Source organism: Stylophora pistillata, chromosome 6, assembly GCF_964205215.1.
Source record: "Stylophora pistillata chromosome 6, jaStyPist1.2, whole genome shotgun sequence".
Classification (NCBI taxonomy): Eukaryota; Metazoa; Cnidaria; class Anthozoa; order Scleractinia; family Pocilloporidae; genus Stylophora; species Stylophora pistillata.
This window is the reverse complement of record NC_142524.1, coordinates 3,870,001-3,884,350: the sequence shown is the minus strand read 5'-3', so window position 1 is coordinate 3,884,350 and position 14,350 is coordinate 3,870,001. Positions and strand designations below refer to the sequence as shown.

The following is a 14,350-nucleotide window of genomic DNA, read 5'->3' as shown; positions in this document are numbered from 1 at the left end:
GTATTCTGGAGAAAGGCTCAATTCTTGCCACTCACTTATACCTTGAGCAGTATAAATAACATTATAAAAAGTCAACTAAACTTAACTGAAGCTAAATTTTATCCACTTAACTTACCCAAAGTAAAAGAATGACAAAAGTGGGCCATTTCTCCAGCATAAATTAACCCATTAATCTGTACTAGCTACTTCCAACATGGTATTCGACCAACTGAAAACATTTGAACTTTTTAGCTCGACAAACCTACTAAAGGTGCATATATTTATCTATCTTGAGACTTTGATAGTCTTTTTGTACATTTCATCTTCGTCAGTTTGATGATAAACATACATGAACCACTTCTAAGCCAAGAAAAGCCTTTTACGGCAAACATGGCCGCCAGAAATATTTGATTGCGTGACTTAAGTTTCGTCCCGTCACCGAAGTGCTCGTGAGAACATCATCAAAAAAAATAATCAAAAAGGTTTACAACAATTCATTCTGAAAGTTTAACTGGGCGACCGCTTCAATGAAATGGGCGCACTTGGCGAGAGAAACCCTATAGTGTTGTCCCGCTCTTAACTTCGAAGCATGGAAACTATTTAGCGGCGCAAAGGTTGCTGGGAGAATTAAGTGGCGGAGAATTTAGAGCCAGTTTGTATCAGCTTGGAGAATTTCGTCGTGACTCGTTAGTTTCTGGACAGTTGTGAGATAACAATGAATGCCTTTAAACCTGTAATACTGCCACCAGGCTAAAAATAAAACTTGAATGCTCGGAAGGTCCTGCTGACCCGATCAACAGTGGAGAAAGACCTTAGCATGTGGTTCTCAGTATGGAATTGGAGTGTTTTGTCTAACTGAGGCAGGAAAACAGCAAATTGGTTGGGTCCCTGAAAAGGAACGAGCAATTTTGTATGCTGTTGGAAAGGCATGCGACTTGCTAAACTTTCATGCCAAAATATTGACAGTGCAAGTGGCAAAAGAGACAAGTTTACCAAGATAACAATTTTTATAATTTGTAATCAAGTTATTTTTAATTATGTGGAAAATTTATTGATAGTTTTATGTAAATCATGTCTCTTTTCTTAAATTAAAAATATGTGTCTTTATGTGTATATTTTTGATAGGTTTGTTTGATGTTGGGCATATGACCCATGATGTTTTCCTGGCTATTTATTCACTAGCTTTGACTGTATAATTTAACAATAACTGCTGTGGTAATTCTGTCTAAACATTTTAAGCTAAATTGGTTTCCCGGCTATTTGTTCACTAGTTTTGACTGTATAATTTAACAATAGCTGTTGTGGTAATTCTGTCCAATTATTTTTAGCTAAATTGGTTTGAAATCTGGATATTTTAGACTATGGTGACTTATGAGCATACAGAAGTAACCAAATTGACTATAGTGTTTATTGCAAGGGATTTTGTAAATATTTTTAAGGTTTATAGAGAGACTGTTGCTAACTTTGATTTTATCACTTTAGTCAAATAAAATCCCTTTAAGTCGCATTAAGTTGCCTTAAATCGCCTAAAGTCGCAATTTTGTTTCTGCCAATTTCATTTAAGTCGCCTTAAGTCGCCTTAAATCGGGGAGGCAGTGTAGCCGAGTGGTTAGAGTGTCGGACTCGTAATCCGCCGCTCCCGGGTTCGAGTCCCACTCTGACCACTGGATCTGTTCTGATCTTTATTTAAAATATACAATATACTTTTTAAAGCGGTGATCATCAAGATCCTGACCACTGAGAGCAGACAATTGTGTCGGCTGCTACAAAAGTATATAACATTTGTTATGCAAATTCCTCTGTGCTTAATAATTCTGTCTAAATATTGCCAGTTTGGCAATTCAGTAGCTAGCATTTCTGACGCGTAACTAGTTTTTGTAGCGAGTCAACTGGCCACCGAATGTACTACAGTTGCCTGAGGTTAGGTCTATAATATTTAAACAAGTGAAGTTTGAAAACTTTATGTGCTATATGGCTCACTTGCAGAAGAATAAATAACGTCTGAGTGACATCTTATCCTCCCATCGCCTTTTTAAGCCAAGTCAGACATAAGTCATTCCCTCTTGAGTTTGGAAGGTCCTATTAAGATGAAATGAAGAATGTAAATTTCAGCTCTCACATATTTACTTTCAGCTCATAAGAGACATTTATCTAACCTTACACAGAACTCATCTATTCATCACAATAATGGCCACCTGAAAAAGTCGAGAAGCTGATTAAAATACATTTCGAACAAGGTCAGAACAAGTTGATTCTGAAATTTAGCTAAAGAAATCAGTTTGCGTAGAGAAAAAAGGGAAAGAAATTATGCAACGAGGCGTGATCCTCGTCTTCTGAAATTAAATATCTGCGCACTTGATTATCTCAAATATTTGTAGATCTGAAATAGAATGTGAGAGTGCACGGGAAATATAATTTTTTGCATTTTATAATCGAGCCGTCGTAAGAAAGCGAGGGAGCTGAAAAGTAAAACATAATGTGTGTTTTCACAAATTTATGTGCCAATAATTTTTCAATAAAAAAAAATAAAGAAAGAGAGGAAAAATGAGAGAGAGAGAGAGAGAGAGAGAGAGAGAGAGAGAGAGAGAGAGAGAGAGAGAGAGAGAGAGAAGGGGAGAGAGAGAGAGAGGAGAACATTAGAAAATACATGAAAGGGAATCAGTGCGGCTGGAGAGGACGCACTGTGACCGCAACACGTCCAACCTAGTTGAACGATAGGGGAAAATAGTCGGTTGCTACTTAAAATATTGAGATGCAAGTTCTGATATTAGAAACATTCTGGCAGCATAACTAGTATTAGCGGAACTCAAGTAAGCTGTTGTGTTCCAGAAATGATACTAGTATAATACTTTGATGATGGCACATGCAATGATAGCAAAGATAATGATGAAGCTAGAAACAAATAAACGCGAAAATCAATACATCTGGCGAAATGGAACGCGAATTTTTAGACACATAGTTGCATTAAGATAAGAAAAGACATTTGTGGGAACTTGAACATTTTCCCTTCATTTTTATTACTAGTGGAGTGTTTATATCTTGATAACACAAAACAACAAGCTAAATGCTTTTAATGCGGTTATGTTGTGATCTTCATTCAAAACATACAATATACTTTTTTTTAGGTGGTGGTCATCAAGATTATGACAACTGAGAGCAGACAATTGTGTCTGCTACCACAAAAGTATATACTTTTGTCATGCAATTTCCTCTGGGCTTAATAAATTTTTTTTTTACTTTTTTCTTTGCCGTTCCCAATTTCAATCATTTCTGAAATTGAGAATATGTAAAAGGTAACACCAAAATTAATCGGAGGACAAAGTTAACAGAAAAACCATATAAGCACTAGCTACTTTCGAAATTTCACAACTTACCGATATGCTTTTTTACCTTTCCTCCAACAATTTCGAGAAAGTTATTCCTGTTGAGTTTCTGGAAGCTCTTTCGTTTCAGTCAGCAATCAATATAAAATCCCAAAATATCATAACGACCTTGCTGAAAACCATTATCACGTGCACGTGGTAGTGTTTGTATTTTGTAATACCCCATGTTAAGCGTATAAACATCTCTCATCACTAGACTTCAATGGACGTTCCCAACTCAGAGAAGAAAGCTTAACCCCTCAGGGAATAAAGGCCAAAAATGAACCTCGGTAAGAAAGGGATTTTTCTTTACGTAAAGAGTTCCTTTCTATGATCATGAGTTTATGCTTGATCTTTCTGCTTTTTTAAGCAATCGCGTTCGAGTTCTTGAAATGCTTTCAACGTTTTGCGAAAAAAGTTCAAGAAACCTCTTAAGCGTGTTTCGTGTCACGAAATGACTACGGGGAGGTCTTTTAGAAATAGGTGTGTGTTGTTTGCTTCATGATCTCGAGCTAGCTTTCCTAAATTTGTCGACAAATTGTCTACTTCCATATTGGAATAAGCGCCTGTTTCGTTGAAGTGGAAGGTTGAGAAATGAACTGGCATGAAGCCAGAAAGTTGGCTAGTACTTTCTTTTTTTCCATTTGCAGAGAAATGTGGGAGGCGCATGTTCCATTCACCGTGGGAACTTTTGTAATATTCAACTTACAAATAGTTTTTCCTACGATGCAAAACTGGTTGAAAATCCTTTAGTTTCAATAAGTGATCTGTAGTCTTATGTAAAACTTCACAGTCGAGGTATGTACATTTACTCCGGTGATTCTGGTGATAGAAAAACCTTCGAATGATATTCATCTGAGTTTTTGGCCAGCTTTTATTTAGGCCCCATCGTGCTGGAGTTGTATTTGAAGACCTTTATTCGTCAAAACAATGTCTACGAATATTTATTCTTTCCTGATGTAGTTATACTGAAGAATTCTTCACAGGTAACACATATATCCTATCATACGTTTTGTTGGGTCGTATCGCTGAGAACTTTTGCGACTTGTGCCGTATTTTGACGAGCCCGTAGAGCGAGTCAAAATACAAATAACGAATAAAAATACTCAGCAATACGGAACAAGAAAACGTCTAATAAGTTATTTATTATCCAACACGCCAAATTGTTATTTCAGTGCGGGCGTATTTCGCGGATATGTCAGTATTACAGGGAGTACGTGACAGAAGTATACGAAGCAGAACGGAATTGGCGCGTTGTCGTGTTGCTGTTTCTGTTCATTGACGGATCTTACATTTATTTACAAATTTAAATCATTCTGTATCAATAGTCTCTGCGAAAATAATTTGTATTCAATATCACGATTAGGACTAGTTTGTGTAATATCCATTACTGTTTCTGAGAAAACATTTTTCAAATATAATGAATCAGTTTTCAACTTTTTTATTCCCAGGGATGCTGCTGCTGCTGCTGGTGGTATTTTCTAAACTTAGCATCGTCGTGAGTGAAAATTGTCCACCAAAACGTAAGCTTTCTTCTTATGGCGATATGAGCCACTATACTCGCCTTTTCGATATAATCACCGTCATTTCCTCCTCTGTTCACTAGGTTCGGTTTATGATCACCTTACCAGTTAGATCTACTACATTTACAAGAAACGTAGGAGAGGGTTAGGTTAGGGTTAAACGTCCACCGTGAAAAACGCAAAAATTTTACCGTCAACCGTCAAATAAGCAAGCCAATGTTAGCCGTCAAATGTCTCAGATATCCTTAATTAAGAACAAAATGATTGCCTTAATTGGGGTCAAGATCTGTTGTTGATAAATAAAAGTTTTGATATCTCACAAAGATACATTTACGTAAGTCCTTTAACTTCTAGTCACGAGTAAAACTGGTTGGCGACAGAACTGACTTCCGGTGTGGAAACAATTCCGGTGTCGTAGAACTTTAGTTATTTATTGATAAAAGGTGTTATAAATTAACATTTCTTTACAAACGTTTCATTATGAAAAATAAGAGCCAACTTAGTGCGTTTACCGTCAACCGTCAAATTGACCTAAAATTTAACCGTCAACCGTTAAAAGGGCTAATTTTTTTTTAACCGTCAACCTTGAACTTCACCCGGCCCCCCTCCATTATCTCCCTCGAGGGAGGGGGGGATGAGATGTTGGCTAAAAATGCTAGCCTCAGTGCAGGTTATTTTAACTTAAAATTGGCTGCAATTGGTTTGGAGGGATGTTTTTCTTTTTTTTTTTTTTCGCATTCTCCAGATCTATTCCATGAGTTTCCAAGCAGATCTTTACTTAGCTTCCATCTAAGACCAAACCACCTCCCCCGGGTGTTTTCCTGCATAATCGCGGCAGTGATCTATCACCCCCCCAAGGCCGATGGAACATCTATCCGGGAGCATTTGTTCCAGTCCCTCGCCCTAGCGGAGACGCGATATCCCAACTGTGGATTGGTTGTCACAGGGGATTTCAACCGGTTGGATATTAAGGGCTTGCTGAATCACTTTCGTCTTCAGCAAATAGTTAAAGTTCAGACCCGGAAGGATGCCATATTAGACTTGGTGCTCACTAACATGCAAGAATACTATACTCCGCCACAAGCCTACCCTCCATTCGGGTTGTCGGATCACAACGCTGTTGTTGTGTCACCAAAAGATGGTAAACGTGATGTAAACAGAAAGCACGTTGTTAAAAGGCGTGACTTACGTGAGAGTAACAAGGCTGCCTTGGGGGAGATATCTAACCTCTACTGATTGGCCTTTATTGTTCGCTACTACGGATAGTTGCCAGGAAAAGTGGGAGATTTTCCACACTGCTATAGATACAGGGCTTGATATTCTGATGCCTGAGAAAGAAATTCGCACCTGTAGTGCGGACGCTCCTTGGATTGACCATAAGCTGAAGTCAATGATACTGAAAAGACAGAAAGCGTTCAAATCATATGGCGCCGACTCTGTCCAATTCAAGTTCCTCCGAAATCTGGTTAACCGGGAAAGAAAGGCATGCAGAGCTAAATATTATGAAGTGAGAATTCAGAATTTAAGACAAGAAGCCCCAAAGAAATGGTGGGACGAAGTAAAGTGTCTGAGCGGCTCAAAAAGAAAAAATGGCGACTTTTTGAGCCAGATTGACGTGGAAGGTTTTTCAGAATTGTCATGAAAAGAAAAGGCCAACACCATCAATGCTGCGTTATTAGAACCGCTGGAGGAGTACAGGCTGCCAACTCCACTAGAGTTTCTCCCCATGGAAGCGGATACAATACCAGAGATCCTGCGCGTGAGTGAACAACGTGTTCAGAAGGTTCTGTCTCGCCTTAACCCTGGAAAAGCGTGTGGGCCTGATGGAATTCCCAATTGGCTACTGAAGGAATATTCAGATGCAGTGGCTTTCCCAGTGACGGAAATCCTTAATGCCTCCTACTCCGAGCAGCATTTACCAACAATGTGGAAGTTGGCTGACGTGACACCCCTGCCCAAAAAGAAATCAGTAAAGGAACTGAAAAAGGACCTAAGACCTATCTCGCTTACTCCCTGCATTTCTAAGGTCGCAGAAGGGTTTATTGTGGACGACTACGTCAAACCAGCAGTTATGAGTATCATTGACGACAGCCAATACGGGGCAATACCAAATTCCTCTACGACTATGGCCTTAATTAGCATGTTACATAATTGGTCTATTAACACTGATGGAAATGGCGCTACCGTAAGAACAATCTTATTTGATTATCAGAAGGCCTTTGATTTTATCGACCATGAAATTCTGATTAGAAAATTGCGTACTAAGTGCAAATTGCCAGTTAGTATTACCAATTGGATAGTTGATTTTCTTTCTGATAGATTACAAAGAATTAAGCTGGCTGCGGAGTGCTTTTAGGAGTGGGGATCTGTGCCCTCCGGTGTACCGCAGGGCTCAAAATTGGGCCCATGGTTATTTGTTCTTATGATAAATGACCTTGAAATCGTGTATCCACTATGTAAATACGTTGATGATACAACAGCCTCGGAGATGGTACCAAACGAGAGTGAAAGTCACGCCCAAAATATAGCAGACTGTGTTATTGAGTGGTCACGAGAAAATAGAGTTCACTTGAATTCTGATAAGTGCAAAGAGCTTCGGATCTCATTTTCTAAAAGACCCGGGTTCTTTGATCCCATAGCAATCGAAGGCAAAGAGTTGGAGGTAGTTGATAGCGTAAAACTCCTGGGCCATTCATATAGCTAGCGATTTGACCTGGAACAGTCATATATCAGAAATAATCAAAAAGGCCAGTAAGGGGTTGCATTTTTTAGTACAACTAAAGAGAGCTAGGGTTCCCTTACAAGACCTAGTACTTTTCTACACATCATGTGTAAGATCTGTAACAGAGTACGCGATACCTGTCTTCTATAATGCGCTTCCGCAATATCTGAAGAATGAGCTTTTACGTTTTGAGAAACTTTCAATTTCCATTATAACTGCGGGTGATTGCGCGGTTGCTAAAGATTTAGGAATACGACCTATCTTAGAGCATTACGAATTTCTATGTCAGAAGCTTTTTAAAGGTATCTTATAGAACCCTAGCCATAAGTTAAAGGCGCTTCTTCCATCCATACATAAACCCAGCTATAACTTCAAAAATAAGCGCCAATTTAAGATGCCACGCCTTCGCACTTCCAGAACGATGAACACTTTTATATTTGCTATGGCAAAGAATTCTAATGGCTAGATTTTTATCGATACGATATCCTTTACTTTTGTTACGGCACGCGTGATAATGATAGTAATAATAACGATGATGATGATAATGTAGATACTTTTAATTAATTTACATCTATTTCAATTAATTTACATTTATAGCTAATATGTTTTATCTAATTTATGATTATGTTATAATATTGTAAACTGTTGGTATAATAAGATGTGTAATTAGGTTTTCGAATTTTAAATTTAGATTTTAAAATTCTTGGATTGTAAAAATGTGTAATTCAGCCCTTGGGCTGCAATGCTTTTGAGATTAAACTATCTATCTATCTAGCTTCATTTTGTCTGGAAAATTTTAAGTTGAATTATTTGCTTACATTCTTATCTTACATTTTTCTTGTTTCTTTACTCTTTACTACAGCTGAAAATATTTCACATCACCTGCAGTTTGTCTACGGAGATAGTACAGACCAAGGTATTACACATAACTATAAAAGCAAATGGTCAAGGTCAAAAATCGTTTGAATAGATATGAATCTATAGGCAAATGTAGTCCTAGTAGAGCTTAGCAAAAAACTGACGTTCGGGACTATTGTTCCAAGGAAGTCATAAGTAAGTAAATAAGCTTATATAATAAGGAAAAAACGTTAGTAAGATCCTTTATTTCAAACGATAAGAATGAAAGCGTTACATGCTTGAGGAGTCGTGTGCAACCAGCTGGTACCTAAGTAACCCAGAAGTAAAATTGGATAAAATATATCAAATGGATAATCAGACTCAAAAGTAAATACATGCAAAATGTAACTTCGTAATTTAAGATAATATAAAATTGAAAATCGGATGTCTTCTTCGCCACCGACTGTGCGGATAAGCTGGTAAATCTGATTTCCCTAAACTGGGACTAGATTTCATCTTTCTATAACTAGAGTCATTGAAATGATCTTAAAGAAAAACTCCACAATACAGCGCCTCTGATGTAAGCTCGTGGTTCTCGACTTCTTTAGGGCTAGATACTGTTTTTCATCGTGTTAAGTTTTCGGTCACCAAAGTAATATTTATTTTATGTGGTTAATTCACGGCGCTAAGTATATTAGTTGACGTACATAATGTCGAGGTTTCTTCGCCCCAACAAGGAGCGCGTAAATTGGTGACTTTATCGGAAACAGTCGACGATTTTCTTATCATGTTTAAAATGCTTGAGTTGTCAGCTTTTCCAAATAATTAAGACAAATAGTTTTTAGCCTTTGTCTGTTTGTCGATCTCAGCTTGCCACCTTCTGAATAAAGACCGGGATGAGGTAGGCGGATTAATTTGATGGCATCGAGCGATGAATAGTGAATGAATCGAAAATAAACTTTATTTCTTCACGTGAATTTATACAATACTACCGGTAACTATATAACTATACAAAAGCTAAATATAAAAAGAAACATTGATGAAATATCTGAGGAAATGAAAATATAGATTAAACTCATTTGGGCAAGTAGTATTCAACCATGGAGACCCTCCTTAAGGCTTAGCCTTGAGTTGCATTGAGGAAAACTCTCCCTTAGGCCCCCGTCAAAAGCAATCATATCAGTCACACAGGTGGGAAAGACACGAGGCTTTCATTACTTCGACGATTATATACCATCTAAAGTGGATATGAAGGAGGCAGCATGACTGAGAGGTTAGGGCAGTGGCCTTGTAATCTGATGGTCTCGGGTTTAAGTCTTGCGCTAGGGTTCACTATCCTCGATCTGTAGAGCGTCATCCATCCAACGAACAACCGCGGCCAGGTGGGCCGCTTGCCATATTTGAAAAAGCTCTTTCAATCTTTGTTTGCCTTGGTACTAAAGAGCCCCTGTAAAAATGTGACCAACAAAAATTATTCATGTATTGCATGTGTGGTGTTGAATGCTAAAAAAGAAGTTCCGCTTAAAATATCAACCTGTATTTCTCTGTAGCGCCTGGACCTAGCCATTGGAAAGATATTTGGGAGAATTGCGGGGGAAGCCGCCAATCCCCGATCAACATCAACACTAGCAGTGTGAGTAAAGGAGATTTCCCTACCCTGAAAATAACTTTCGACAAACCCAAGGGCTTGGTGGTCGGAACACTCATAAACACAGGTTATTATCCGAAACTTAAAATTGACAAAGACAACGGAACCGCAAAAATTACAGGAGGTCTCTTGGACAGCACCTATACGCTGGACCAGTTCCATGTTCATTTCGGATGCGAAAATGATAGAGGATCTGAGCACACTCTTGACAAGAAACGTTTTTCTGGTCAGGTAAGTAAAACTTTATCCTTTGTTGGTCATAAATGGACATTTGATGAATTGCTTCGTTAGTTTTGTTTGGTTTCTGCTCGGGCATTAGGAAGAGCTAACCCTCTTCCCCCATGACTCTTTTGCTTTGATGTTCTAATAGTCTTGGATGGACTGTCGGTTAAAATGTGTCCAGGAATTATTACGCCTAATTTTTCGGTTGTTTTGACGGCTATCGGTTAACCCCAATGAGACCCTCCGATAAGACTTGTCTAATATAACAGGAAATACAATTTTTGAATAGGGGACGACAAAACGTTAGGTTAGTCGTTACAGCAATAAAAGGTCAGAGACTTTCCTTTTCTTTCTCTCTTTTTTTCCAGTTTTACAGGCTGTAAGGTAATACAATGAATCATAGATAAGATTTGTTATTATTATACATTTTCTTACGTTATACCTACAGGCAATAGATTTAACATATGCAGAAGTGACGTCATACCTACAGACCGTGATAGTTTTATGCGCTCTTGTCTTTACAAGTGCAGCTCAGGAATGGGCATAATAAAACAATTCTTGGATTCGGTTTTCGCATGATAGCGATAATTATCAAGCCTCAGTTTTTGTTATCCACCTCAACCTTCGGTTTTAGCAGATAACACAAACTTTGGCGTTGATAATCATCGCTATCATGCTCAACCTCGTCCAATAATTGTTTAATGTTTGTTTTCCCTTCCAGCTCCATTTGGTGTTTAAGGATTCTAAAGGCGACTATGCGGTTGTAGCCTTGTGGCTTAAGGTAAATAGTGATAGGAGTCTGTTACCAATTTTTATCTTTTTTGAGTTGTATTTTTATTGACCTATCTCAAACTCTCATGGACAATATCTTGAATGCCCCATTTTCTATTATTTTGGATTTGGTTTGAAGAAAATTGACACAGGCTGAAAATTGAGAGAGAAAACAATATTGATTTTCCAACTCACACGTTTGCAATCTCAATTGGAAGACACTTGAGTCAAGCCACGACAAACATACTCGAAGAATTGCAAGGATATCTTATACTTAGTTAAAAACATACTTTACATGATGTCCTTATGAACCAAGCAATTCAACAGATTTATCAAGGTAGCTCCACATTTTATTTTCAATGTATAGCTTTATTGAAGACACAAATTGACGTGACTGTAATTGATGGAGATATATATTATTGTTGTTGTTGTTGATATCTTCAGGCCTCTGATAATGGAAACAAGATTTTGGAAAGGGTTTCTAAGAGACTAACTCACATAATTTATCCTGGCAAGTAGCTTTTGTATTGAGGTATACTTAGTCTGATTGATCATAAAATCAAGAACTCTTTATTCAGTGTACGATTAACCAGCATGCCAAGTACTCATTAATCAAGGACCGGTCATTACTTACCGTCTGAAGGGGAGGGGGGGAGGTTCGATTTATCGGAGGGTTAAAAAATTAACCTGATATCCCCACTCCCGCCCCCAAAAAGGCTCTGTAAAAATTTTCATGATCCTTCCTAATTGGAAGTAAATATTCTATAGTCCCACCTTTATACTTTCATAGTGAGGACTGAACCCCCCTGAAAATCATGCGATCTCCCAAAAATTCTCACCCATCCCCCTTCCACTAGGCGCTAAACAATGACTACTGCCTTAGTGTGGGGACATTAAACTTCCGGATTACTTCGAAATGGGTGACTGCACACAATATCCTGCGCTGTTGATTTTTTCCTGTCTTTTATGTTAGATCTCATTTTTTTACTTTGAGGATTCTGCATTAAATTTGTTACTTTCCACGTAAAACCAAAGTGAATGTAGATAACGACCAACGTATTCCACGTTATCGCTTCTAGGCGTCTTTATCTACAAAGAGGCAGTGCGCGCTTGATCAAACTGAATAACCTAATTTTACTTCATAGGGAACACTACTGAAATGAAGAAGTCTCACAAAATCGACCTGATCGATCTCATACCCCATAAGAAATGCATACATCATGGTCCAGATAACGGAGGCGGAGGGGAGAGTGGAGGTGCGAAGGATAATGGAGGCGGAGGGGACAATGGAAGCGGAGGGGACAATGGAGGCGGAGGGGAAATTGGAGGCGAAGGGGAGAGTGGAGGCGGAGGGGAGAGTGGAGGTGCGAAGGATAATGGAGGCGGAGGGGACAATGGAAGCGGAGGGGACAATGGAGGCGGAGGGGAAATTGGAGGCGAAGGGGAGAGTGGAGGCGGAGGGGACAATGGAGGCGGAGGGGAGAGTGGATGCGGAGGGGACAATGGAGGCTGGGGGGACAATGGAAGTGGAGGGGACAATGGAGGCACAAGAGACAGTGGGAATGGGAACAATGGAAAGCATGGAAGAATTGAAAAAAAAGTGGGGAATAGCGATAATGGCCACAACAGCGAAAAAGGAGATCACGGCAGTTTATCGAAAAAGATCATAATTCTGGCAGACTATTATCACTACCAAGGCTCCCTGACCACCCCTCCCTGCTGTGAAAATGTCATGTGGTTTGTTATGAAAGAAAAAGTTCCCATCTCTGACAGCCAGGTACTTTAGAAAAGATATATTTGTCGCAGTTATGCGCACTCTTACCGAGCGTATTCTATTATAATTGATTAATACTCTGGTTCTCGCCTCTTAGTGGACTCGATCTTTATAAGAACTGATGTTTGTAATAGTTTAAACTACATTTTTGAAGACAAAAAGCCAAATTCTTCCAATAAAATCTTAACTTACACTCCATGCTAATTGCTCCGACGACTGAGTATGAACCGTACACACTCAAAGCTGGTACTCGGACCGTTTTACCTTCCTTTTGTCCTCCATTTTATGATTCTTGTTCCTCGTTCCTTGCTCCCGGTGTCCCTTTCCTAGTTTACCTTTCTCGTTTTTAAGTTTGTGAACATCCATACATTACTTATATTTGTCCTCAGGCAAGTTATACGGGTATTGCATCAACTGGCAAAGATTGACACGGCTAGTCTTTTATGGAAGAAAGTTATGCAGAATCATGCGGAGCAAAGAAATTTATTTCTTTAACAGACTCGAATCAGCTCCTCTAGCTTCTGAAAGTTTATTGACGATCCGGCATCAGAAGGTCATTGTCATTTATAATGACGGGGTCTAACATTGTTATACATGATTTTGAGAATAAGAGTCTTAAGTGCGACGGACTAAAACGAAATTAAAGCTACCCTCGAATATCGATTTATTCATGTCAGCTGTAAAACAAGATTATGGAGCTTTGAATTTTGACGGGGATCTGCAACAAATGATCTCTGATCCTAGCTAACTGGTCGATGGACCACGTATGCTTCGAGGCAAATCAGCATTTTTTTCTTGAATTCATCGAGAAATCTATCTACTTTTATCCGAAACACAGCCTACCCAAGGAAAAAAAATATACTCCTTACAGGTAGAGTGTGAGGTTTTTTTAGAGAGAGATTTTATGAAATGTGTTTGTTTGGTTTCATTTCTAGCTCGGATTGTTCGGGAAATTGAAGACTGGTGAACCGGGCTCGAATGATTATAAAGATATGTGTGACAACTACAGACCATTGCAAGATCTGAACGACCGCACGGTTTGGTCTATTAGTGACTAAAACAGTTACTTTTTACACTCGTCTTGGAACTTTCTTAATCATTGCAATAATTGAAGAAAATGATATTGTTATGAGCAGCTAGTTAAGGCAAAGCTAACGAGAATCCTTGTTATATTGTAAGGTGTAAACAGAATATGAAAGATGGTACAGTGGAACCTCGATTTAACGAACCTCTATATAACGAAGTCCTCGGTATAACTTCAGTTTCGGCCCGGCTAAAGTTTCAGTAAAATGTATGCCACAAAACCTCGATATAACGAACCCTCGATATAACGAACCAATTTTCCCAGTCTCTTGACACTTCGTTAAATCGAGGTTCCACTGTAATAGGAGTTTGTCGCAAAACTTTCTTGTGATCACGACTAGCATCATATCTTTATGATACAATACAAACTTATTACTTTGGCTGAATATCTACATTTAGCCGGTTAAAGTCAGTGTGTTTTTCAGTGTA

The 14,350-nt window shown here is 38.7% G+C and overlaps 2 protein-coding genes and 1 pseudogene across 3 annotated transcripts in view; all 3 read left to right on the top strand.

Moving 5' to 3' along the window:
• Positions 1–3,524: 3,524 nt before the first annotated feature.
• LOC148727801 (uncharacterized) lies at positions 3,525–8,366 on the top strand (annotated as a pseudogene). The gene is made up of 3 exons (XR_016002568.1): positions 3,525–3,631; positions 3,992–4,864; positions 5,610–8,366. The product of XR_016002568.1 is annotated as an uncharacterized LOC148727801 (transcript).
• Positions 8,303–11,583, top strand: LOC111337797 (carbonic anhydrase 2). The gene is made up of 5 exons (XM_088763163.1): positions 8,303–8,306; positions 8,449–8,502; positions 9,974–10,302; positions 11,015–11,074; positions 11,509–11,583. The coding sequence occupies exons 1-5, from the start codon at positions 8,303–8,305 to the stop codon at positions 11,581–11,583; spliced, it is 522 nt and encodes a 173-aa protein (XP_088619289.1).
• Positions 10,529–14,350, top strand: part of LOC148727800 (uncharacterized) — a 4,780-nt gene continuing 958 nt past the window's right edge. The window contains exons 1-4 of the mRNA XM_088763162.1: positions 10,529–11,074; positions 11,509–11,575; positions 12,210–12,841; positions 13,774–14,350. The exon at positions 13,774–14,350 is cut by the window's right edge and continues 958 nt beyond it. Coding sequence (XP_088619288.1) covers positions 12,224–12,841; positions 13,774–13,896 — 741 coding nt within the window. The 5' untranslated portion in view covers positions 10,529–11,074; positions 11,509–11,575; positions 12,210–12,223 and the 3' untranslated portion in view covers positions 13,897–14,350. The remainder of the gene's footprint in view (positions 11,075–11,508; positions 11,576–12,209; positions 12,842–13,773) is intronic.

What these genes read in the sequence shown, in the direction of transcription:
- LOC111337797 (XM_088763163.1), top strand. An exon ending in CGGAGATAGTACAGACCAAG is followed by an intron (nt 8,503 to 9,973) that starts GTATTACACATA and finishes ATTTCTCTGTAG; the next exon opens with CGCCTGGACCTAGCCATTGG. An exon ending in AGAAACGTTTTTCTGGTCAG is followed by an intron (nt 10,303 to 11,014) that starts GTAAGTAAAACT and finishes TTTCCCTTCCAG; the next exon opens with CTCCATTTGGTGTTTAAGGA.